The sequence below is a fragment of the Impatiens glandulifera genome, chromosome 1 (assembly GCF_907164915.1).
Source record: "Impatiens glandulifera chromosome 1, dImpGla2.1, whole genome shotgun sequence".
Lineage (NCBI taxonomy): Eukaryota > Viridiplantae > Streptophyta > Magnoliopsida > Ericales > Balsaminaceae > Impatiens > Impatiens glandulifera.
In genome coordinates this window covers 51,370,797-51,396,661 of record NC_061862.1, presented here as the reverse complement: position 1 = coordinate 51,396,661, position 25,865 = coordinate 51,370,797, and the positions used below count along the sequence as shown (strand labels likewise).

At 29.8% G+C, this 25,865-nt stretch overlaps 2 protein-coding genes, 1 non-coding gene and 1 pseudogene across 3 annotated transcripts; 2 read left to right on the top strand and 2 right to left on the bottom strand.

The window, feature by feature from the left end:
• Positions 1-2,053: 2,053 nt before the first annotated feature.
• On the bottom strand, positions 2,054-2,988 carry LOC124920839 (glutathione S-transferase U17-like). Its single transcript, XM_047461403.1, has 2 exons — positions 2,632-2,988; positions 2,054-2,541 (listed from the first exon to the last, which is right to left on the bottom strand). The coding sequence occupies exons 1-2, from the start codon at positions 2,950-2,952 to the stop codon at positions 2,170-2,172; spliced, it is 693 nt and encodes a 230-aa protein (XP_047317359.1). The 5' UTR covers positions 2,953-2,988; the 3' UTR covers positions 2,054-2,169.
• A 6,906-nt stretch (positions 2,989-9,894) lies between these two features.
• On the top strand, positions 9,895-11,136 carry LOC124928185 (30S ribosomal protein S5, chloroplastic). Its single transcript, XM_047468718.1, has 2 exons — positions 9,895-10,662; positions 10,744-11,136. Exons 1-2 carry the CDS (start codon positions 9,971-9,973, stop codon positions 10,991-10,993), a joined length of 942 nt encoding a protein of 313 aa, XP_047324674.1. The 5' UTR covers positions 9,895-9,970; the 3' UTR covers positions 10,994-11,136.
• Positions 11,137-17,560: 6,424 nt separating this feature from the next.
• On the bottom strand, positions 17,561-19,195 carry LOC124922745 (annotated as a pseudogene).
• Positions 19,196-19,533: 338 nt separating this feature from the next.
• On the top strand, positions 19,534-19,606 carry TRNAR-ACG. The gene has a single exon. It is a non-coding gene; the product is annotated as a tRNA-Arg (tRNA).
• Positions 19,607-25,865: the final 6,259 nt, after the last annotated feature.

Here is a 25,865-nt window from a genome sequence, read left to right as displayed (position 1 = left end):
TTCCTAAACATGAAGGATATTCACTAGAAGACTTTGATTGGTATAGAACAACACTACACAAACTTAGTTAGAAAACACCAAACTTAACAATTGTCTGCTCTGAACTTCTAGTTAACTCTCTATTGAACAGAACAACCTCTGTTCAACTTACAATACTGAAATTCCACAAAAAAATGATAGTATATGGATTACAGAAATTTCACAACGTGAGTAGTTAATTCGCACTTGAGCTTGAGAGATTTAGATAATTAGATAGCAAGAGCGAGTGTAACTTGTTAACTTTGAGTGAGCAATCAGAGATTCACCATTGTCCTTAGATGGCTATTTATACTTGAAATCACAACAACGATCAAATCTTCCTTTTGTACATGTGACATGTATCCGTTGGACGGACGCCAATAGTACGATAGTTCAGCAGAGCATATGCATTGGGATCGTGGTCGTACAAGACTGATAGTGCGCTGAATATTCTCTAAGATTGGGTTGTACTGGAAGGTACAAAGTGCCGCGGGAAATTTGAATAAAGGCATATGTGGCAGTTGTTCATTTGTTAAGGTCATCTGGCTTGTCAAAATATTGATAATGAACATTGTAGATGAGCTGGATGGATAGACGAATGCTTCCTTCAGACGACTGTTGAAGCAAGGCATCAGACGCTTCTTCAGACCACGTCTGATGAAGTTAGACGACATCTGCTCGCGCTCTTCTTCAGACCACGTCTGATGAAGTTAGACGACGTCTGCTTGTGCTTTTCTTCAGACCACGTTTGATAAAGTTAAACGACGCCTTCTCGCGCTCTTCTTCAAACCACGTCTAATAAAGTTAGACGACGTCTACTCGCGCATTATTTAGACCACGTCTGAAGTAATTAGACGACGTCTGCCCGCGCATTACTCAGACCACGTCTGAAGTGATTAGACGACGTCTGCTCGCGCATTACTCAGACCACGTCTGAAATAATTAGACGACATTTGCTCGCGCATTACAGACCACGTCTGGAGTAATTAAACGACGTCTACTCGCGCATTACTCATACCACGTCTGAAGTAATTAAACAACGTCTACTTGCGCATTATTCAGACCACATCTGAAGTAATTAGACGACGTTTGCTCACCCATTACTCAGACCATGTTTGAAGTAATTAGACGACGTCTACTCATGCATTACTCAAAACACGTCTGAAGTAATTAGACGACGTCTACTCGCGCATTACTCAGACCACGTCTAAAGTAATTAGACGACGTCTGCTTGCGCATTACTCAGACCACGTCTGAAGTAATTAGACGACGTCTATACGCGCTTTCTTCAGACTACGTCCGAAGAGACATACTTTTTTAGATCTGTACCTGCACCAAAGTATATTACCCAACTTAGTTTTGTTCAAGTCACAACTTAGTTTTGTTCAAACCACGTCATTAAAACTATGTCGAACTTATTCTCTTAAATTAATTTATTATTTCATAATTAATTAATTTTCTCTTTCCTTTATTTAATTTAATCTAACACTATCTTCCGTGACTTATATCGCAAGTTTAACTTGTTGAACATCTACAATCAAGCTTGAGGAGGAATGTGTATTGTCACAATTAATAATCACGTGTTTGACTCACTAATTTATTCGATGGAAGAAAAAATGTTTATATAAAAATACTATAACTATATTAAAAAATATATATAATTTATAAAAATAAAATATTAAATTTTTACTTTATAAAAAATACTAAAATAATATGAATTAAAAAATAAAACAAAACTAAGTCCCTGTGTTTTGGGATTCAGGTATCCAACAGATCAATAATCATGTAATCAACCTCACTTGACCCGAAAATTGGGTTCTTAATTTGCCCGGGTGGGAAAGACCAATACCCAACCAGTGAAAATTAGGATTCGTGAATCAATTTTGAAATATTTTGGTTTTCTTATGGTAATTGATCCCTGCTGCATTAGCATAATTGAAAAGGAAAGAAAAAGTGATAGCTTGTTTAGTAAAATCTTTTGACTATAGTCAATGTAAACATTAAAATTCATTTGAATTATACAGATATACCTTTAAAGAGAGATTTAATTAACACCCATCACAAATATTATTAAGTACTGCCCACTCTGAAAATACAAGCACATTACAACAATTTATTTGATTTATTTTGAAATAAACTTAGATTAATTATTTAATTTTTAGATTGAGCTTTTGCCATGGCTGCAAACTTCTTGGCCAACTCAACGAGCACGTCAGTCTCCGGTATGACCCCAATTACAGCATCATGTAAAAGGAAACTCTTTGCCCAGACCACAAGATTAGGTGTATTGGATTCATCTATAAACTTCACATTTGCCATCTTCTCCCCTGCTTTCACCCATCCCAACAAGCTTCCAAACGCAATATCCAGATACCCAATATTCTCCCCTCCAAAAAATGTCTTCCCTTTGCTAGATTTCACAAAAGCTTCCTCTAACAAGGAAAACCCTTCCTTCACCCTCTCCAGTGTAGCCGGTTTTTCTTCCTCCGACGCCATGCGGTACTCTCTCAGAGAAGGGAACAACTGCATAAACAATGTCAGAAGAGTCTGAGTATTATTGATTATGCTCAAATCACAAAAACGAAGGACAATTAGTTAATATAGAAATATTACCTTGTCGTCTAGATAGGCAGCCCAGAAGCGGGCGATGGCGCGATCATATGGGTCGGTTGGGAGGATGGTCGGGGCGGATGACCATTGTTCGTCGATGTATTGTACTATGATAAGGGACTCGCATATGGGTTTATCGTTATGAATCAGGACTGGGATTTTCTTGTGAACTGGGTTTGATTTGAGAAGTAGTTCGGTCTTTGAGCCGAATGTCTCCTCTAGAAATTCATAGTCAATTGATTTGAGATTGAGGGCGATCTGAACCCGATTCACGTAGGGACTTGGGGACGATCCTAGGAGCTTTACTGAACCATTTCCTGCCATTTATAGAGATTTAGAGCGAAAGAGATAATGTAGATGTTTTTTATACATGTGACTTGTGAGAAGATTTTAGATATATTTGATGAACTGATGTGGGGAGATTTTATATGAGTTTTTGCCTTGGGAAGTAAGCCAGATCTCACATAATAAACAAAGCAAAAGGTTTGATAACGGTGGATTCATAGAAGTTAGTCAATATAGACCAACCGTAGGAGAGGAAGTAGAACGTCACAGATGACGATAGATGCATTGCTTTTGTTTTTAAAAAAAAACATTTTCCAGACTATTCCTTAGACTCAAATTTAACTTCTTTAAATTTGATCAAGTTTAAACTATTGTTATTCATGTATTTGGTATGCATATTTGTTTATTACTTATAGAGTATTATAGTTTTATTTAAATTTTTAATAATATAAAATTATAATTTTAGTATATATTGTTTTATAGGTATTAAATTGCTCAACTACAATCAATTTTTCATTCATGTACAGAGAAAATAACATAAATGTGTGTAGACCTACAAGAAATTAAAAAAAAAAAAAAAACATGAATGAAGACAACACTAAAACATTTAAAGAGAACCAGTCATAAAAAAATAATAAATAAATAAATAAAATTAATGGTACAAAATAAGTTGAGGGATCCAAAAAAATATGTTTATATGAGTTCAGTAGGGATGCTTCTACATGTAATGCATTGATAAATGAGATAACTATCAAGATGGATTATCCAACCAAAATAAATATATTTTTAAAAAAAAAAAAATCACTCGTTTGTTGTAACCCTCGAAAAAAATCATTTAGTTTTGGTTTTCGTGAAAAACTCGAAATTTGAGAATTTTAATATCGATTTACGTGTCAATTTTTAAAATAAAACATTATTTAAAAGATTTTAATATGATTCCTAACAGCTTTTTAAATTATTTAAAAATAATTAATTTTAAAGTTCAATTTTAAATAATTTGAGAATTTACGGTAATCAAACCACAATTTGATTTTTAGAAATCCTTTGGTTTAAATTAATTAAACATAATTAATTTAAAAGATTATTTATTTTGAAATATAGTCGCCAATTGATTTTTGAAAATCAATAAAAGTTGGCATACGTGTACAAACGTATTGACCATAGTTTTATTTTAGTACGTAGTTTGGTAATACTCAGGAAAAGGCTTTCGCGCTTCATCCTTCGTACCCATTTTAAAAACGGTCTCTACTTATAAAGTTGGCTTTTAAAAATTGGTTGTATAACGTTTAAGTTTAATCAATTACTCTTCCGGTCCTAATCAATTATAATGTTGGTACCTATTGATGATGATAACTAGGGAGGATTATACCTGAAGAACATCGGCCATTGTAAGGGTGTTGGAGTTTAGAAATAAACACCAAACATGCCTTAGTCAAAATATTTTTGTATGGAAATATGCCAAAAATATTTTTAGAGAATGGTTTTTGAGTCCAAAATTATAAAAATAATTTTAAGTTTGAAAATTTGAACCAAACAGGCCTTTGGACCAGAGTCCTAAGTAATGGGTTTGTTTTTATGGGTCGGGGTCTAAAAACCCTCGGTTTGGGTCAAGGATCCTCTCCGTCGAGGCTCAAGATCTTCGGTCGGAGTGCCGAAGTCCCTCGATCTAGGTGCTAAGGACTATCGTTCCTTCGTTGAAATTATCGGTCTGGGTGTATAAACTCATCGGTCCTAGGTTTGTCATGGCTAAGTTCATCGGTCTGGGTGTATAAATCCACTAGTCCCGGGAGCTCTAGGTTAAGTTCATCGGTCAAAGGTTCGAGGACACTCGGTCATAAGTTGAATCTCTCGGTCCTAGATTAAAATCTTTGGTCGGACCTCTCAATCCTAGCTCAAGAACATCGGTCAGACCTTTCCATCCTGTTGAAATTCTCGGTCCGGACTAAGGATTCACAGTCAGAACTCTCGGTCCGGACTAAGGATTCCCAGTCGGAACTCTCGGTCCTATGCTAACAAACTTATCCTCAAGAACACTAAAATTCATTTTTTAAAATTCATTTTTTAGCCTGAATTCTTTGATCGAAGGGTTTAGGTAGCTTCACAAAGTTCCTAGGAACATGTTAATCATCATCTCAAGGTACCAATCAACCTGGATGATGATCAAATCATTCAAAACAGTTTGTGATCAAAATATGAGTTTTTGATTTTAAAATTGTTTTGAGAGGAAATAAGTTACCCAATAGCTTCCTTATATCCATATACTTGATTGGTACCAAAACAAAAATACTGGCTATTCGTTTTGACCAAATCAATAACACAAAATTTTCAATTTTTTATTTTTATTAAACATGATCGGGATTGATCAAACATGATCCAGACAGTTGTTCAACATCATTACAATCATATGGGATGCTTTATGAGTTGTGACTCAACATAATTAGCCCAAGAACAGCAAACCCAATTTTTGGATTTTAAAAATTCAATTTGGGTTTTTGTTTTTAAGACCGATTGATCAGTTCTATCTTATCTAGGGAAATTAGTGGGTCTGTTTGATTTACTTATTTTAAGGTATGAGCATTTGTGCCTACACCTCGATTGATCTACTTATTTTGGGGTTTGGCCAACATTTTTTTCTTTTTTAACTTGAAAAACAAACACACAAACAACTTAATTAAAAACATTAGAGTCATTTTTAATAAATTTAATTTTCTTAATTTATTTATGGGAATTTTATTTCATCTAAATAGGCCCAAAATTTAATTATACACGTAGGGTGCAATATATGAGTGTCTATAAAATGTCTCACTTGGGTAAAGTTTAGAAATAACGAGTGAATTTTGGAAAAAGCATGTCCAAGTTTGATAAAATAGACACCAAATTTCCAAATAACATAATTTATAATTTCACGTTTGAACAATTTTATCAGTCTTGTATTGCGTAGTTCGGGGAGCCAAGTGCATGATCACATAAGAGTGGTTTGAGTTGTGTCGTTTGTACAATGAACGAATTACTACTTAATATTTACAACTGCGTCATGCCTCGGTTGGGCACTTTTGTGCAAAGAAATCTTTTAATGTATGTTGACGTACAGTTCTCAAAAAGGCCAAGAAATAGAAAAACCAATACGGTATAATCCTAAAGAGATTGTCTTAGATTGTTTCATCATTTTTATTTTTAATTTTCCAATTTTGGGGTCATAACTATTTTAGTTTTTTTTAGAAAGTATTTTTCATCATGATTTAGGGTTTCTATTTTTTTGTTTGAAAACTTCGACACATTTTGAAAATTCCCTAGTGAATGACTTGGGGGTTATTTTTTATTTTTGGAAAATTCCATTAGCACAAATGTTTATGATTTTTCACTTTTTTTTGTTTTGTTTTTGATTGTGATAGAGGAACTCATATCACATGAAGGAATTTCGAACAAGTTCACCCGATGAAATATTCAACAAGATACACTCTTCTTTGATAACTACAATCGACCGTACATTTGAAGTATGAAAAAGAAAATAATGTATTCTAGAAAATTGTTGTGAATTTTCAATAAGGGCTCAAACACGCATCTTTATAGTAATTATGTGTTTACACAATTTTACGAGACAACATGTCATTAACGGAAATGACAATAACGATGTTAATGATGACGACGTTGCCGATAATTTTGTTGAAAACGATAACGACGATCATTTATGATAATGAAACTAATAAAATAATGTGTGTAGAAATTTTCAGCGTTAAGTTATGGCGACGTAGAGAACGAGGTCATTAGCAATATTATTTTTAATGAGTTAAATTATCATCTTAAAAAAGAATAAAATAATTTTTGTACTTTTTAAGTAACATCAAATTTTAATAAATTATTATTTATAAATTAAAAATGACAACTTTAATAATATTTTTAAGTTTATACATAAAAATAAATTATAAATCATTATTATTAAAAATGACAATTTATTAATATTTTTAAAATTTTTATATAATATTAATATTATTATTCTTATAAATTAAATATCATGATGTCAATTATATTTGTTATAGGTATGGAGTTGGAGTTAGAGTTGGAGTTGGAGTTTGAGTTTGAGTTTGAGCTGAATTTAACTGTGAAAACAAAAATTAATTTTTAAATATGTTTGTATTACCTTCAGTATTAATAATGTAGTTAGATAAGATATAAATATTTTTAAAATATTTTTTTAGTATATATATGCATATAATTTTCTATTACTCTTTTTTAAATATTATTTATTTTTATTATTTAATAAATAATACAGCATTCCTCTTTTATATGGACACAATTTCAAAAATATCTAAATTAAATATGTTCTTTTGAAATATATTGTTATTGTCACTATTATTAAAATCATCTTAATTAAATCAAAGTAATATAAAATCAACGTAATCAAAGCAATTTAAAAATATTTCATTATTAAATTATAAAAAATAACATGATTTGGTTTGTATGACATTCAGCGGTTTTCAAATTATTATTTTTCAGTTTATTGGTCTCGATTCTGTTCTAATTCACTTTGAGTTTTATAATAATTCAAACAAAATTAAACATTACTTTACTTAACTTTTATCCATTATATCGATTCAATTATTAACTAAAATACTTAAATATTTATATTTTAAATTATTATTTTTTTATTTTATTTATATATATCAATATTTTTAAAAAAAATTTAATAAAAATAATAATTAACTCCTCAAAATTACCGCACATCATTAATTTTTTTCTCTCTAAGTTTTTCAAAAAATTCAATTCAAACAAACTCTTAGACCTAACTAGTTTTAAGTCCACAGACGTTCCCTCTCACAGAGGAAAGGTAAAATTAGAATTTTTATAAAAAGACTATTTCACCCCCATTTCCTGTGAGAAAAATAAGGAAACCGAAGAATATTAGTAACAGATAATCTGTCAGACTAGACCAATGTCATATTATTCTATTAATTATTCTATTAAAAAGGCTAAAATATCAATTATAATTTTATCTACAAACTCCTCGTATATGTCTAAATTAATTTCAAACAAAATCTTTGTTCATATGAAAAATCTTTTTTCCATATTAAAAATTAAAAATCTTTGTTCATAAAACCTAATCTGAAAGATAAATGTAGCAATCTATGTCTAACCGTGAGTCTAAAGATAGATGTACATAAATTTTGTAAAGAATTTTAATAAAAAATATGAGGGGAATAAAAATATAGTTGAAATTTCAAATTTACATTTCACTAATATCATTTTTTTTATATTAAAACTAGCATGTATCCCGTGCAATATAAAAAATCGTGAAAAAAATATTACGGTAAAAATGTGATAAAAATTTATATTTTATTTTTAACCATTTTAAGTTTATGGGCGGGTCAACTTACAATCCAACTCAAGTATCAATTTACTCTCACATTGCAGAATGATCTCTAAAACAATTGATATAGTTTGATTCTTCAACTCATTTAGTTTGCCCTCTAGAGTCCACTTCTTCCTCATACTACGAGTAAAAAGGAAAATGTAAAGACTATCGCCGCGTTCATCAAATTTGGCGTTGATTTTAAAATATAAAGTGTTATTAGCCTAGTTGGTTAAAGAGTTGACTAGTTGGTTAAAGGGTTGACTTGTTTTGTTAGGTATTTCTAATTTTATTTTTATTCGTTTTAAGTTTATAGGCGGGTTAATCCACAATCCGACCCAAGTATACATTTACTCTCACATATATATCCAAATTAACCACAGCTCTAAACCCGGCAATCCGGACACTTTAAAAATTAAGCATCATTATATATATAGATTAGTTAGTTAAAAAGTTGAACTTATATTCTTAAAATGTCTCGTGTTCATCAAAATTTGTGTTGAATTTAAAATATAAAGTATTATTATTAACTTAGTTGGTTAAAGAGTTGTACTTATTTTGTTAGGTTGCAAGTTCGAACCATACCTATAGCATATTTAATTTTATTTTTAACTATTTTAAGTTTATGAGTGGGTCAACCACAATCCGACCCAAATATCCCTTTACTCTCAAATATATATTCAAATTAATCACAGCTCTCGACCCGACAATTCGAACATTTTAAAAATTAAGTATCATTATATATATATATATATTTATATATTAGTTAGTTAAAAAGTTAAACTTTTATTGTTAAAATATCTCGCATTTATCAAATTTGGTGTTGAATTTAAAATATAAATTGTTATTAACCTAGTTGGTTAAAGGGTTGTACTTGTTTTGTTTATGGACGGGTCAACCCACCATCCGACCCAAATATCTATTTACTCTCACATATATATCTAAATTAACCACAACTTTTAACCTGACAATCGAAACACATTAAAATTTAAGCATATATATATATTCCTATAAATTTTGTCCACCTCGATCAACTTAATATAATTCTAATGTAAGGATGAGAATTGACTTTTTCAATTAAACAAAAGTGAGCTTAACCTCATAATTTGTTGCAAAACATGATAGAGATTTTTTTTACAAGTTAAAAGATAATTTCACCTTCAGTCTAATTAAAAAATTAAATAATAACCGTTGATTGAATTTCCATAATTTTGAAAATGAGAAATAGAAAGAGATGAGCTGTTTTTAATTCGGTTGGAATATTTAAATAATCAAATTTAATTAATTATTATCACTTTTTTTTAATTTATTAAATTATTTAATTTATTAATTAAAATAATAATATATTTTATATTTTAAATTATATTTTTTTATTTTATTATTATATATTTTATGTTAGTATATATTTTATTATTTTATTTAGACATTAATTTAGTGTTCTATTAAACTAATTAATTTTATTTCATTTCTATAATTTTGTTGTTCCTAATGACCATTTTTTCTAACACAACATTGGCCATTTAGACATTTCATCGAGCAATTGACGGTCAGTAATGATAGCCATGGACCTAGATCCACATCTGGTTCAATAAGGTTTTGAGGGAGAAAAACAATAAATTTAAATACACAAAATCTTATCACACCATCTTCTTAAAGGATAACAATTTCACAGTTGTTGCTTCTCCCACTCAAAGTTTCTCTCTTTCGACCATGGCAGCCGCTGCTTCGGCTTCTTCTCTCTCTAATTTCTCAACCCTTTACATTCGCAGCCATCGTTTCTCTTCGCTCACTTACCCTCCTCCTTCCTCAATTTCCAACACTCCCGTCTTCAAACTGTCACATATCTCCCTCTTTACTCCTTCAAAACCTAACAAACTCGTCCCAATTCAATCCAAATCATCCGAAGAAGCTGAGACCATATACTTCGAAGATCTACTAGACCCAGAAGGCGATTTCACATTCGATCCTCCAGAGAAACCGGAAGGTTTCATTTCGCCCACTTCATTCGACGAAGGGCCAGTCGAAACGGAAGAACAAATAGCCGCAGCGTACGAGGAACTTTATGGACCTGCTTACAGCGGAGAATCGTTCCTGGGTAATGATGTATATGTGATGGATTCCAAGATTAAGAAAATGAATGCATTTGGAAAGATAAAGAAAGAGAAAGTTAGAGATGGGTTTGATGAGAGAGTTGTTCAGGTTAGAAGGGTTACTAAAGTGGTGAAGGGAGGTAAACAGATGCATTTTAGAGCCATTGTTGTGGTCGGTGACAAGCAGGGTCACGTCGGTGTCGGAGTTGGTAAAGCTAAGGAGGTAATTGACGCTGTTCAGAAATCGGCTAGAGATGCACGTCGGCATATTGTTGATGTGCCGTTGACCAAGTATCTTACTTTCCCCCACAGGTATTTGATGAAATGCGTGAGTTAAAATTAGTCTATATTTTGATTTGGGCATGAACATTTTCAAATTACAAACATTGGCAGATCTGAAGGTGACTATGGTGCAGCAAAAGTGATGCTTAGACCGGCATCCCCTGGTACAGGAATTATTGCTGGAGGGACAGTGAGAGTGGTTCTTGAATTGGCCGGAGTTGAGAATGCTTTGGGGAAGCAGCTTGGAAGTAACAATGCACTTAACAATGCTAGAGCAGCCATTGTAGCTGTTCAGAAGATGAAACAGTTCAGAGAAGTTGCTGCTGAAAGAGGGATTCCCATGGAAGAACTCTGGAAATGAATGAATTGTTAAAAAAAAAAAAACTTTTGTTTTTGTAGAGTTCAACTCATTCATGTAAAACCCACTTCTGTCATTTTTATGTTAAATCTTTGAAGAAGGAATTTCAATCTACCTTTCGACTATAATTTCCCATTTCATTGATCGATCAGTACATGTCTGACATGTTTCTAAATATAATGGAGAGTCTCTTTGGTAAATTCTGGATCTTACTGAAATTTGTTTGGCTGTTTTTCATTTGAATTCCAGCATATGTCAATAGTATTAGTTTCTCAACAATGGCACTATTTGAAAAAATGAGAGAATGTATCAATAAATTTCTCAATCTGTGTTAGATTAAGTTCAGTTTGTAAACATGATTCCATCTCACAAGCAGTGAGTTGAGGGTGATCATCTGAACTATCTCTAATATGCAGTTCATAAAGTTGAATCATTGTTGATCAATTGTCATTGGGGAAGAAAGAGTTTATCTCCATAACTTTACACATTTGTCAAGACCTGCTGAAGCCACTATTTGATTCGCAGAACTGCTTGTCACTGAAGTTATCAGACCTTCATGTGCATATGGGACTTCCATAAACAGGTTCTTTTCTGGTGGCACAAAATGAGTTTCTGCAGATAAACCAAAAAATATATTAAAAGAAATGCCCTGAAATTGAAAAAATTGCATATTCCATATTCTATTATGTTTGGTATGAGTGATGACAGAACTAGAGTTAGAATTGTAGAGTCCAATTGCATAGTTTGTTCCAGAACTTGAAATACAAATCACAAAATTAATGAGACAATTGGTGATCTCACTTCTTTAGATGGAAGATTAGAAGCAACCCAAACAGATACAGAGGTTTTATTATTATAAATTTTCATGTTTTAATATGTTTGTTTTGTTGTTTATGCATTAATATAATTTTTTGAGAAAGCAATTGTAAGAATGAGTAGTGTATTTGTTAGGATAAACTGAAGTGTCTTATATCTTCTCCTTTGATGAGATCCCAACTGCATACATATGATCTGAAATTTGAAACTGGATTGGGAAGTGGGCAGATGTGGAATCACTTATCCAAGAACTAGAAAAGTATGAAAGGAATCCAGAGTGTATAATGTTGATTCTTCTTGAGTCTTAGATTAGCTCTACTTTTCAGGTAAGTAAGTGAGATCTAGAAGTTTGGTAATTGTCTTTTTTTTTTTTTATAGAGTTGACACATGCGACAAGTGAAACTCTACTTCCGTCTGGGCTAGCTATCTTGGATCATCGCCGAAGAGAAGATCGTCTCTACGTGTATGATGTTCTTCCTTTTTATTTGATGTTTTGATTTGCAATTTTGTACAAAAGTAAATGTGATTATTTTTCATTGGATAAGTGAAACATTGGTGTTTAGCATGTTTGTTTTGGTTGGGATATTTGGTGAGTATATATTCATTTTGGTTTGATGCCATTGAAGCTGTTAGCAATTTGCTATATTCTAACATTGATTTCATCCTTGATTTTGTGGATCTAGAATCTAGATTAATACTGTCTCGAGGAGAGCATATGACTTTAGGTTGGAATGAGATACATCTTATATTATATCAACTTAGATTGATAATTTTTTTATTATTTGTGAACACTGTGATGTTCTTGGTGTCTGAGTTTTATACTTCTGGTATTAATTCTAAACATATGTTGTCTATTGAAAGTGTTCAACAAATATTGGATTGATGTTGATAATTTCTATGCAACCTCAACTCTCATTCAAGTCGTTTTGGCTGGTACTGCAAATTCTCAGGATAAGGAAAAGAGCTTGCATTTGTAGATATGAGAAATATGGTCTCATGTTTTAATTAGTTGTATTTGGTTTTCTAGCTAATTAAATTATCTTATATTTGAATTTTATCTTATATTATTTCAGTATGTTCATTTTCTTTCACCTTTTACATTACACGCCTCCATTACTAAAAACAATTATTGAACAATTCATTCATCTGAGACAAAAATTGTGTAGATTTTCATCTAGATAAAAGAACAATATTTTCTTATGTAATCTTTTAAAACATTCAACATCTTACCATCAAACATTAAACCATTAAACTTTCCATTGGCCTAAGATGTATAAAGGTGATTGATAATAATTTTTTTGTTGGTACGAATGACTATCAAGTTTGAGGTGGAAGAAGTACGAGATAATTGAGGTCCATGGAATAAACAAAAAGGGAAGATTATAGACAACATTGTGTAGATTGTCAACCGAAGACTTTTACAGGATTATTGAGGTTTGTGCTAGTATCATTCTCCAAATTAACTAAAATTCCTATAGAAATTTTTGTCTAATTAAGTTGTTTCCCCACTTAATAAATTCACTTCATATAAACTTAAATTACGAGTCTTATCCAAAAGTAGCTCATAGACAAAATTGTATAATTTACCCAGCAACTTATAATATAATGTGGAAGTGAATGACTCACTTTAAATAAATCACAATTGATTCATAAAAGAAAATTTGGCTAAGCATTTCATTGAGATCAAAATCAAGATCACCACATGAAGGTTTGCTTAATGTTCAAATTGTCCAGAAATTTAATATCAAAAGATGTTGTTAAGATTCTCATGAGACTACTCAATTAATCTTTGTCCCTTGAGTGGTTTTTACTGTTGATGTTAGATAAAAGAATGCGGTTAACTGTTCTATCCTAAATCTCTTTCGAAAATTTCCACTAACAAAGACCGACTAATTACACTTAAAATCCTAATTTAGTTTTAATTTGTATCAAATTGATGTTTTAAAATCTAAAGTTGGATTGATTCAATCAAAGCATTGTGTAAAATTGATTTGTTTAGAACTTTTTAACACTAAACTGATTTTGATAATAATAAAAAAAAAAAGACAAATTTGATAGATTTTGAAATTTGAAATTTCAGAATTTTTACGCAGTAAATAATAGATCACAGCTCTTAAACTTTTGAGATCTGAAATTTTATATTCATACAATTGTTTAAGAAAATTTGTTTAGGACAACTTTGGTGTTTTATACTCTTTCAAATGAATGATGAATGCTATTCTTGATTAATTGTGAGTTTGAGTGTTAAAAAATTTAGCTAGTTTATTCTTATGATTAGGCTAGGTTTGGTACAGGGTATAATTCTTAGATAAAGTATAATATATATATATATATAATGATGCTTAAATTTTAAAGTGTCCGGATTGTCGGGTCGAAAGCTGTGGTTAATTTGGATATTTATGTGAGAGTAATGGATACTTGGGTCGGATTATGGTTGACCCGCCCATAAAATTAAAACGGTTAAAAATAATTTAAAAATGTTATTTACAAGTTTCGAACTTGTAACCTAACAAAACAAATAAAACCATTTAACCAACTAGGCTAACAACACTTTATATTTAAGATTCAACATCAAATTTGATGAAAGCGAGACATTTTAACAATAAAAGTTCAATTTTTTAACTAACTAATCAATATATATATAATGATGCTTAATTTTTAAAGTGTCCGGATTGCCGGGTCGAGAGCTGTGGTTAATTTGGATATTTATGTGAGAGTAAATGGATATTTGGGTCGGATTGTGGGTTGACCCGTCCATAAACTTAAAACGGTTAAAAATAAATTTAAAAATGTTATTTGTAGGTTTTAAACTTGCAACCTAACAAAACAAGTACAACGTTTAACCAAATGTGATTGAGATGTGGTTTGTCGAGGGATAATAGACCGGTATCATTTGAAAGTGGTTAAAAAAATTGAAACAAATATTTAATTGACCAAAGTGTGAGGTCACGATGCTAATTATTAAAAAATATGAATCAAATATTTGATTGACAAAGTGAAAATGTAAAGTCACGAAATGAGAGATTTATTCGGAAAAAATATGTGATGAAATATGTAAGAAAATAAGTTGTTTTATCAAAGTGAATAAAATGTGGAATGAGAGCGTTATATTTTTTATTTTAATAATTTTAAATATTGAATAAATATTATTATAATTTTTTTAATTTATTTTATTTTTATCCTTATCTTATCCGTGTGCATATTACGAAAATTTTCCTAGTTACTTATATTATAATTAAATTAGAATGATTGTTTGATTAATTAATTAATATATATATATATATATATATATTATATATATTAATATTTATGAATAACTTATACCTGTGGTATAAGGTAATATCTCCTTACACCAGTTAACATGAAAATTATAAAATTTAATATTCTTCTTTTAACCCTAATTTTATAAAATTATTAAAAAAAAAATTATTATATTTTAAAATATAATAATAATATAAATTATATCTACATATTAATTTAAATTTAGTTTTGTTTAATTTTCAAATTTAAATAATAATAATAATAATAATAATAATAATAATAATTACACCATTACTTATTTATATTTAATTTTTTAATTTATATATTTTTTTATATATATAAACAAAAATTATATTATTTTAAGTATAAATTTTTTTAATGCAATAATTTTTATACATAATTAAGTATAATGATTAAAAATAATAATAATTTTAATTAAACAATAATAATATATAAAATTAATTTGTTAAATAAAATTGTAAATCATTATTAATAAATGATATTTATAATTAATTATATAAATTACTGATATTATTATTATTATTATTATTAATTAATATAACTTATATCTGTATCATTTATATTTATTTCTTAAACTAATTTATAATTATAACATTCTAATTTCAAATATTATTTTATTAAAATTATTATTATTAATATTTTATTTTATACAAATAATTAATATTATTTCAATATACAAATATTTATAATAATATGATAAATTTCAAAATTAAATATTAAAAAAATTATATATAAAATAATGAAACCATATAATAGTATTATTTATTTTAAAAATAAATTTATACAATAATTATATATTATATTTTTATAAAATTTAATCTAATTAATAATACAAACTACTAATAACAATTAAAAATAATTTTAAAAAATATAAGGTTAAAATAATCTTTTACACTTTTTACTATTTTATTATACCACTAATCAAACACAAAATAATAAAACATATATAATTTATAGATATTTTTTACTCTCAACCAAATACTAATAATTTATATAGTTTATACTTCATTATAATTTATACTCCTTACTATTTTTTAAACAATTTATTTATTTTAATTTTTTTAAAAAATAATTGATTTGAATTAATTAGGTATACATATAATTGAGAAAAATACTTGCTAATCCATATGATGAACATATGAGAGGTTCTTTCTATTTTTTAGATTTGTTGAATTCTTTTGCTGCAATTATTAAAAATAATTATGTACACAACATATTTGAGATTCTTTTTATTTTTTTCATTTGTTGAATTCTTTTGTTGCAATTATTAAAACAATTGAATCTGTGGCCCAATGGATAAAGCGATGGTCTACAAAACCAGAGATTATGGGTTTGATCCCCAGAATGAATCCCCAACGTGTTGTATGGCCCAATGTTTGGGAAAAACTCGGTATTTTTGTTAAGCATATAATATGGAGAATTCTTTTGCTACAATTATTATAACAATTGACTCTATGGCCCAATGTATAAGGTGATGGTCTATAAAACTAGAGATTCCAGGTTCAATACCCAATAGATTTGTATCTTTAAAATAGTTGTATTCTTGTTAAGAATATAGTATTGAGAATTCTTTTGCTGCAAATAATAAATCAATTGACTCTGTGACCTAATGGATAAGATGTTAGTCTACAAAACTAAAGATTCTAGGTTTGATCCCCAACTTTGTTGTACCTATAAAATACTTTGATCTTGAAAACGTTTCAAACCTAACATAGTTGTATTTTTGTTTTTTTTTTTGGAAAAATTTGTATTTTTGTTAAGTATATAATATGGAGAATTCTTTTGCTACAATTATTACAACAATTGACTTTGTGGCCCAATGTATATGGTATTGGTCTACAAAACTAGAGATTTTGGGTTTAATACCCAGGAGAATTCTTTTGCTGCAACTATTAAAACAATTGACTCTGTGGCCCAATGGATAAAGCGCTGGTCTACAAAAACTAGTGATTCTGTGTGCGATCCCCAGCAGAGTTGTATCTATAATACACTTTGATTTTGAAAAAGTTTCGATCCTAAACTTTTTTGTTAAGCAATTGACTCTGTGATCAAATGGATAAGGCGCTGGTCTACGAAACTAAAGATTCTAGGTTCGATCCCCAACTTTGTTGTACCTATAAAACACTTTGATCTTGAAAAAGTTTCAATCCTAATTACAACAATTGACTATGTGGTCCAATGTATTACAAAACTAGAGATTCTGGGTTCAATACCCAGTAGAGTTGTATCTTTAAAACATTTTGATTTTGAAAAAGTTTCAATCCTAACATACAGTAAAAACTCGATAAATTAATACTCAATTATTTAATAAACTCTCTAAGATAATATTTTTGGTCGGTCCCAACTCGGGAATAGGGTGTTAAATTAATAATTCGCTAAAATTATAAGATAATACATTTTTGATAATTTCTTTAAACCCCATATAAAATATAAATTAATAATTCCTTATATATAGCATATTACATGAATGATTTATGAAGGTTTCTTGAAAAATGACTCAATTGTCTTTTGTTTTTTTGTTGAAATCAATTTCCCCTTGAATGTCGTCTCTAATTTTTCTTAGCATGGTAAGAACTTCTGGTGTTGTTTTCTCATAGCTCAACAAGAAATTGTTCAATGTGATTGCTGTTTTAATAGCTTCGTTTCGCAAAAGGGGCTCCATTATAGAATTTTCATCATCTTTTTCATCGATATCATCTTTCTTAATTCCAATAACGCTTTCAATAATTTCTTCATCAGTCAACAACTGTGCAACTACATTTTCTTCTAGGTAAGTCAGAACATCTTCGACATCCATTGCATTGCGATAACCCAACTCTTTGATCAAATTCTGGAGTTCTTGAGTGCTTTCACCACCTTCATCCGAATTCTCAAAAGTCACGTTATCTGTTGATCGAAGTTTACAATGACAAAAGCAGTTCACAATTGTATTTGCACGAACATCCATAGTCCATGCTGAAATTGCAAGATTCATTGCATCTAACACATTTATTTTTGTTGGATTTGGAACCCCTAATTCATAACCCTCCAAAAGACTTCTATAAAATCGACGACAATAATGCATCTTAAAAGCTCGTATGATCCCCGCGTCACAAGGTTGAATTTTTGAAGTTGTGTTTGGTGGCAAAAAAAAAAACAATTCAACATTTTGTAATCCTTCAATAATTTTTGGATGAACAGGGCAATTATCCAAAATCAAGAGAATTTTTCTTCCAACCATTTTTTATCAAGTTGACGAACATATTCTTCAAATAACACACCAGTCATCCAAGCTCGTTTGTTAGCACGGTACTCACAGTTCAGACTGTTCAAGTTTACATTCTTCAAGCACTTTGGTTTAGCATATTTCCCAATAATCCATAAAGGAAGTTTTTTCGAACCGTCCTCATTACAGTAAATAGCAACAATTAGTCTTTCCTTGTCTTGTTTTTCCCTTTAAGCTGCATTGTTGCAAGGGAATGATCTGGTTGAATTCTAAAAAACAAACATGTTTCATCCATATTAAAGATGTCTTTCATTCAAACTGATCAACTTTGTCTCTTATGGATTTTAATTTGTCCTCCATGCCCTCCATTTCAATAGATCCACTCTCTCCGAAACGCTGGAAATTTTTAATTCCATATCTTGCTTTGAACTTTCCTAACAACCAATAGAAAAAGTAAAGTTTTGAGAATCCACTAGATACATATCTTTCATGAACTTTTTTGCCTTCTCGTTGATTAGATCACCTGTCATATTCACATGTTCTTGATATTGAAGAATCCATTCATAGAGAGATTTTTATAGGTTAGGAAATTTTGCCGGTTTGTGTCGCTTAACATCGCCTCTTTCAGGAGCAAGTGAGAGATACTCTAAAGACCGTTTAACTGTATTCGATATTGTCGCTTGACTCACCTGCAAACCAGAGTTACTATGAACCCATTATTGCAATTTCTTTTGAGTGAGACTTGGATTATCCTTGTTGTGCTTGCATAATGCTCTACGAATCTCGTCTGTCATTGTTGTTTTTTTCACACCTTTAAGATGAGAAGCCATGTTGTGTGTATGATTTGTTTGTGTTAACCTACAATATTTTGATCTTGTTTATATAGAAAATATTTTTAATGTCCATAAAGTGATACATTGAACACAATAATCATAATAAGGTGGGAGACTGAAGGTTTCTTTTAAACTGTGTCATTCATTTGATATACAGTACATGCATTGTATACAATAAAAAAGTGGAAGCTTAAAGGTGTTTGTAACTAAGTACTTTACTATAAATTAATAAAATATTAATTAATATATAAATTAATAATTATTAATTTATCGATTAATTAATAACTCTTTTAATTAATAAATTTTGGTCGTCTCAAGTGTATTATTTTATAGAGTTTCTACTGTATTTGTATTCTTGTTAAGAATATAGTATTGAGAATTCTTTTGCTGCAATTATTAATAGAATTGACTCTGTGGCCCAATGGATAAGGCGCTGGTCTACGAAACCAGAGATTCTGGGTTCGATCCCCAGCAGAGTCGTATGTATAACTTTGATTTTAAAAAAGTTTTGATCCTAACATAGTCGTATTTTTGTTAAGCAATTGACTCTGTTGACCAAATGGATAAGGCGCTAGTCTACGAAACTAAAGATTTTTGGTTCGATCCCCAATTGTGTTGTACCTATAAAACAATTCGATCTTGAAAAAGTTTCAAACCTAACATAGTTGTATTTTTGTTTTTGTTTTTTTGGAAAAAGTTGTATTTTTGTTAAGCATATAATATTGATAATACACTTTGATTTTGAAAAAGTTTCGATCCTAACATAGTCATATTTTTGTTAAGCAATTGACTCTATGACCAAATGGATAAGGCGCTAGTCTACGAAACTAAAGATTTTTGGTTCGATCCCCAACTGTGTTGTACCTATAAAACACTTCGATCTTGAAAATGTTTAAAAACCTAACATACTTGTTTTTTTTTTTGGGGGGGGGGGGAAGTTGTATTTTTGTTAAGCATATAATATGGAGATTTCTTTTACTACAATTATTACAACAATTGATTCTGTGGCCCAATGTATAAGGTGTTGGTCTACAAAACTAGAGATATGGGTTCAACACCCAGTAGAGTCGTATCTTAAAATTGAAAAAGTTTCAATCCTAACATAGTTGTATTCTTGTTAAGAATATAGTATTGAGAATTCTTTTGCAGCAACTATTAAAACAATTGACTTTGTGGCTCAATAGATAAAGCGTTGGTCTACGAAACCAAAGATTCTGGGTGCGATCCCCAGCAGAGTTGTATCTATAATACACATTGATTTTGAAAAAGTTTTGATCCTAACATAGTCGTATTTTTGTTAAGGAATTGACTCTGTGATCAAATGGATAAGAAACTGGTCTACGAAACTAAAGATTCTAGGTTTGATCTCCAACTTTGTTGTACCTTAAAACACTATGATCTTGAAAAAGTTTCAATCCTAACATAGTTGTATTTTTGTTTTTTTTGGAAAAAAGTTGTATTTTTGTGAAGCATATAATATGGAGAATTCTTTTTCTACAATTATTACAACAATTGACTCTATCACCCAATATATTACAAAACTAAAGATTATGAGTTCAATACCCAGTAGAGTTGTATTTTTAAAACATTTTGATTTTGAAAAAGTTTCAATCCTAACATAGTTGTATTCTTGTTAAGAATATAGTATTGAGAATTCTTTTGCTGCAATTATTAAAACAATTGACTTTGTGGCCCAATGGATAAGGCGCTGGTCTACGAAACCAGAGATTCTAGGTTCGATCCCCATCAGAGCTGTCTTTGTTTTTGAAAATGTTTCGATCGTATTTTTTTGTTTTTGAAAATGTTTCGATCGTATCTATATATATAATGATGCTTAATTTTTAAAGTGTCCGGATTGCCGGGTCGAGAGTTGTGGTTAATTTGGATACTTGGGTCGGATTGTGGGTTGACCCGCCTTTAAATTTAAAACGGTTAAAAATAAAATTAAAAATGCTAGAGATATGTATCGAACTTGAAACCTAACTAAACAAGTACAACTTTTTAACCAACTAGGCTACAAAGACTTTATATTTTAAATTCAACACCAAATTTGATAAACGGGGGAAGTTTTAACATTAATATAAGTTCAACTTTTTAACTAACTAATCTATATCTATATATATATATATCTATATATATATATATATATATATATATATATATATATAATGATGCTTAATTTTTAAAGTGTCCGGATTGCCGGGTCGAGAGCTGTGGTTAATTTGGATACTTGGGTCGATTGTGGGTTGACCCGTTTTTAAATTTAAAACGGTTAAAAATAAAATTAAAAATGCTAAAGGTATGTTTCGAACTTGTAACCTAACAAAAACAAGTACAACTTTTTAACCAATCTATATATATAATGATGCTTAATTTTTAAAGTGTTCGGATCGCCGGGTCGAGAGCTGTGGTTAATTTGGATACTTGGGTCGGATTGTGGGTTGACCCGCCTTTAAATTTAAAACAGTTAAAAATAAAATTAAAAATGCTAGAGGTATGTTTCGAACTTAAAACTTAACAAAACAAGTACAACTCTTTAACCAACTAGGCTACTAAGACTTTATATTTTAAATTCAACACCAAATTTGATAAACGCGGGAAGTTTTAACATTAATATAAGTTCAACTTTTTAACTAACTAATCTATATATATATATATATATATATATAATGATGCTTAATTTTTAAAGTGTTCGGATTGCCAGGTCGAGAGCTGTGGTTAATTTGGATATTTGGGTCGGATTGTGGGCTGACCCGTTTTTAAATTTAAAACGGTTAAAAATAAAATTAAAAATGCTAGAGGTATGTTTCGAACTTGAAACCTAACAAAACAAGTACAACTTTTTAACCAACTAGGCTACAAAGACTATATATTTAAAATTCAACACCAAATTTGATAAACGCGGGACATTTTAATATTAATATAAGTTCAACTTTTTAACTAACTAATCTATATATATATATATAATGATGCTTAATTTTTAAAGTGTCCGGATTGCCGGGTCGAGAGCTGTGGTTAATTTGGATACTTGGGTCAGATTTTGGGTTGACCCGCCTTTAAATTTAAAACGGTTAAAAATAAAATTAAAAATGCTAGAGGTATATTTCGAACTTAAAACTAACAAAACAAGTATAACTCTTCAACCAACTAGGCTACTAAGACTTTATATTTTAAATTCAACACCAAATTTGATAAACACGGGAAGTTTTAACATTAATATAAGTTCAACTTTTTAACTAACTAATCTATATATATAATGATGCTTAATTTTTAAAGTGTCGGATTGCCAGGTCGAGAGCTGTGGTTAATTTGGATATTTGGGTCGGATTGTAGGCTGACCCGTTTTTAAATTTAAATCGGTTAAAAATAAAATTAAAAATGCTAGAGGTATGTTTCGAACTTGCAACCTAACAAAACAAGTACAACTTTTTAACCAACTAGACTACAAAGACTTTATATTTTAAATTCAACACCAAATTTGATAAACGCAGAATATTTTAATATTAATATAAGTTCAACTTTTTAACTAACTAATCTATATATATATAATGATGCTTAATTTTTAAAGTGTCCGGATTGCCGGGTTGAGAGTTGCGGTTAATTTGGATACTTGGGTCAGATTGTGGGTTGACCCGCCTTTAAATTTAAAACGGTTAAAAATAAAATAAAAATGCTAGAGGTATTTTTGGAACTTGCAACATAAAAAAATAAGTACAACTCTTTAACCAACTAGGCTACTAAGACTTTATATTTTAAATTCAACACCAAATTTGATAAACGCGAGACGTTTTAACATTAATATAAGTTCAACTTTTTAACTAACTAATATATAATGATGTTGAGTAAATGGATACTTGGGTCGGATTGTGGGTTGACCCGCCTTTAAATTTAAAACGGTTAAAAATAAAATTAAAAATATTATCCGTAATTTTTTTTCACGGTTTTTTATATTATTACTCGTGCAAATGCACGGCTAAATGCTAGTTTTTTTAAGCTCCCAACTGTGTTGTACCTATAAAACACTTCGATCTTGAAAATGTTTAAAAACCTAACATACTTGTTTTTTTTTGGGGGGGGGGGGGGAAGTTGTATTTTTGTTAAGCATATAATATGGAGAATTCTTTTACTATTATTTTTACAACAATTGACTCTGTGGCCCAATGTATAAGGTGCTGGTCTACAAAACTAGAGATTCTGGGTTCAATACCTAGTATAGTTGTATTTTTTTGCTGCAATTGACTCTGGCCCAATGAATAAGGCATTAGTCTACGTAACTAGAGATTCTGTGTGCGATCCCTAGCAGAGTCGTATCTATAATACACTTTGATTTTGAAAAAGTTTCAATCCTAACATTGTCAGTTGTATCTATAATACACTTTGATTTTGAAAAAGTTTCAATCCTAACATTGTCAGTTGTACCTATAAAACAGTTTGATCTAGAAAAAGTTTCAATCCTAACATAGTTATACATATAGTATTGAGAATGATGGAGGGGAAGTTGTATTTTTGTTAAGCATATAATATGGAGAATTCTTTTACTGTTATTTTTACAACAATTGACTCTGTGGCCCAATGTATAAGGTGCTGGTCTACAAAACTAGAGATTCTGGGTTCAATACCTAGTAGAGTTGTATTTTTTTTGCTGCAATTGACTCTGGCCCAATGAATAAAGCGTTGGTCTACGTAACTAGAGATTCTGTGTGCGATCCCTAGCAGAGTCGTATCTATAATACACTTTGATTTTGAAAAAGTTTCAATCCTAACATTGTCAGTTGTATCTATAATACACTTTGATTTTGAAAAAGTTTCAATCCTAACATTGTCAGTTGTACCTATAAAACAGTTTGATCTAGAAAAAGTTTCAATCCTAACATAGTTATACATATAGTATTGAGAATGATGGATACTAGTCTTGATTAATTGTGAGTTTGAGTGTTAGAAAATTTTAACTAGTCTATTCTTATACTTAGCATTTTCTTTGAAAACAATTTCCTTGGCAATTGACTTTTTGGCCTAATGGATAAGGCGTTGGTCTACGAAACCAGAGATTTTGGGTTTGATCCCCAGCAAAGACATATCTATAAACACTTTGATTTTGAAAAAGTTTTGATCCTAACATAGTCGTATTTTTGTTAAGCAATTGACTCTGTGACCAAATGGATAAGTCGCTGGTTTACGAACCAGAAATTCAAGGTTCAATCCCCAATTGAGTTGTACCTTCAAACCCTTTGATCTTGAAAAAGTTTCAATCCTAGTATTTTTGTTAAGCATATGGTATTGAGAATGACTAGTCTTGATTAATTGTGAGTTTGAGTGTTGAAAATTTTAACTAGTATTCTTATGCTTAGCATATAATTTTGAAAAAAATTGTTTATTTTAATTTAGAAAGAAAATGATTGATTTGAATGAATTAGGTACACATATAATTGAGAAAAAGACTTGTTAATCTATTATGAACATATTTGGGATTTTTTCTACTTTTTTTTTTTGCATTTATTGAATTCTTTTGCTGCAATTAATAAAAACAATTGACTCTGTGGTCCAATAGATAAGGCGTTTGTCTACGAAACTAGAGACTCTAGTTCGTTCCCCGACAGTCTTATATACAAAACACTTAGATCTTGAAAAAATTTCGATCCTAACATAGTCGTATTTTTGTTAAGCTTATGGTATTGAGATTGATAAAGGACGTATCTATGTAGAGGCTTGGATGGGCTAATCCACAAAAAAAAAACAATTTTATTTTTATATTTTTATGTTTCAAATTTGACAACCTCGCTAATTTTTAAAAAAATTCAATATAATTCTCTGTTTGTTTATTTAATTATTAAAAAAATGATAAAACTTAAATTTATACCTTCTTTTTTTTCAGAATTTTCTCGTTATTTATTTAAGTTCACCCATACTTTTTTTCAAGTCCACCCTAACCCTAAATCATAGGTCCGTCCCTGTCTTCAAATCGATCTAGAGTCTCAAGTGAGCTGATTTCTAAAGTTCGCACTATTTTTTTTTTATTATATGCTTGATGTCCCAAATTATATCTTATTTGATCATAATTCATAAACTTTTGAGATCTGAATTTTAGAGAAAATTGTTTAGGAAATTTTGTTTATGGTCAAGTTTGGTGTTTAACACTTCTTCATTGAAATCAGTGTAGATTCTCAATCAGATTTATAAAATCGCAGAACAAACAAATTAATATGTTTGATGTCTCAAATTGTTTATTGTTTCTAAATTGTTTGTTTTCAAATGACTTAGAAATCTATCCAATGCAATGAAAATTAGTTCAAGAAAATTGTTGAGGCTTTGATTCATCAATTGATGATGAAATTAATTGTCAAAGTAGTTTATAAAAACTATGAACTTGCAAAAGATTTCAAAAACAATTAGCCTTTATCTTTTGGTTTAATTCATTGAAAGTGTATATAAATTAATTAGTATGTTTTATTGATTTTTCAATTTAAGTGTTTTGAGAATTAAACTTCTTGTAAGTATTTTAATACTAACTTGATTTTATGGAAGTTGTGCATTTATGAAAGGAGATAAATGTTTAGTTATAATGTGGATTATGGAAGTTATACATTTCTAAAAAATAAAATTAAAAAAAAAAAGAGAAATGGTTAGCTACAATGTGGATCATAAATCAAGACCAATATAAAAAAAAAAAACCTTAAAAATCACTGTAAGATCTGATTTTTTATTTTTATTTTTACATTAGTTGAGAGGTTCTCACACATAA

Excerpts from the sequence above, each read along its gene's own strand:
- LOC124920839 (XM_047461403.1), bottom strand. The coding sequence starts at position 2,952 with ATGGCAGGAAATGGTTCAGTAAAGCTCCTAGGATCGTCCCCAAGTCCC. Across the intron at positions 2,542-2,631 it reads CTGCCTATCTAGACGACAAG|TTGTTCCCTTCTCTGAGAGA; the intron begins GTAATATTTCTA and ends TTGTTTATGCAG.
- LOC124928185 (XM_047468718.1), top strand. The coding sequence starts at position 9,971 with ATGGCAGCCGCTGCTTCGGCTTCTTCTCTCTCTAATTTCTCAACCCTT. Across the intron at positions 10,663-10,743 it reads TATCTTACTTTCCCCCACAG|ATCTGAAGGTGACTATGGTG; the intron begins GTATTTGATGAA and ends AAACATTGGCAG.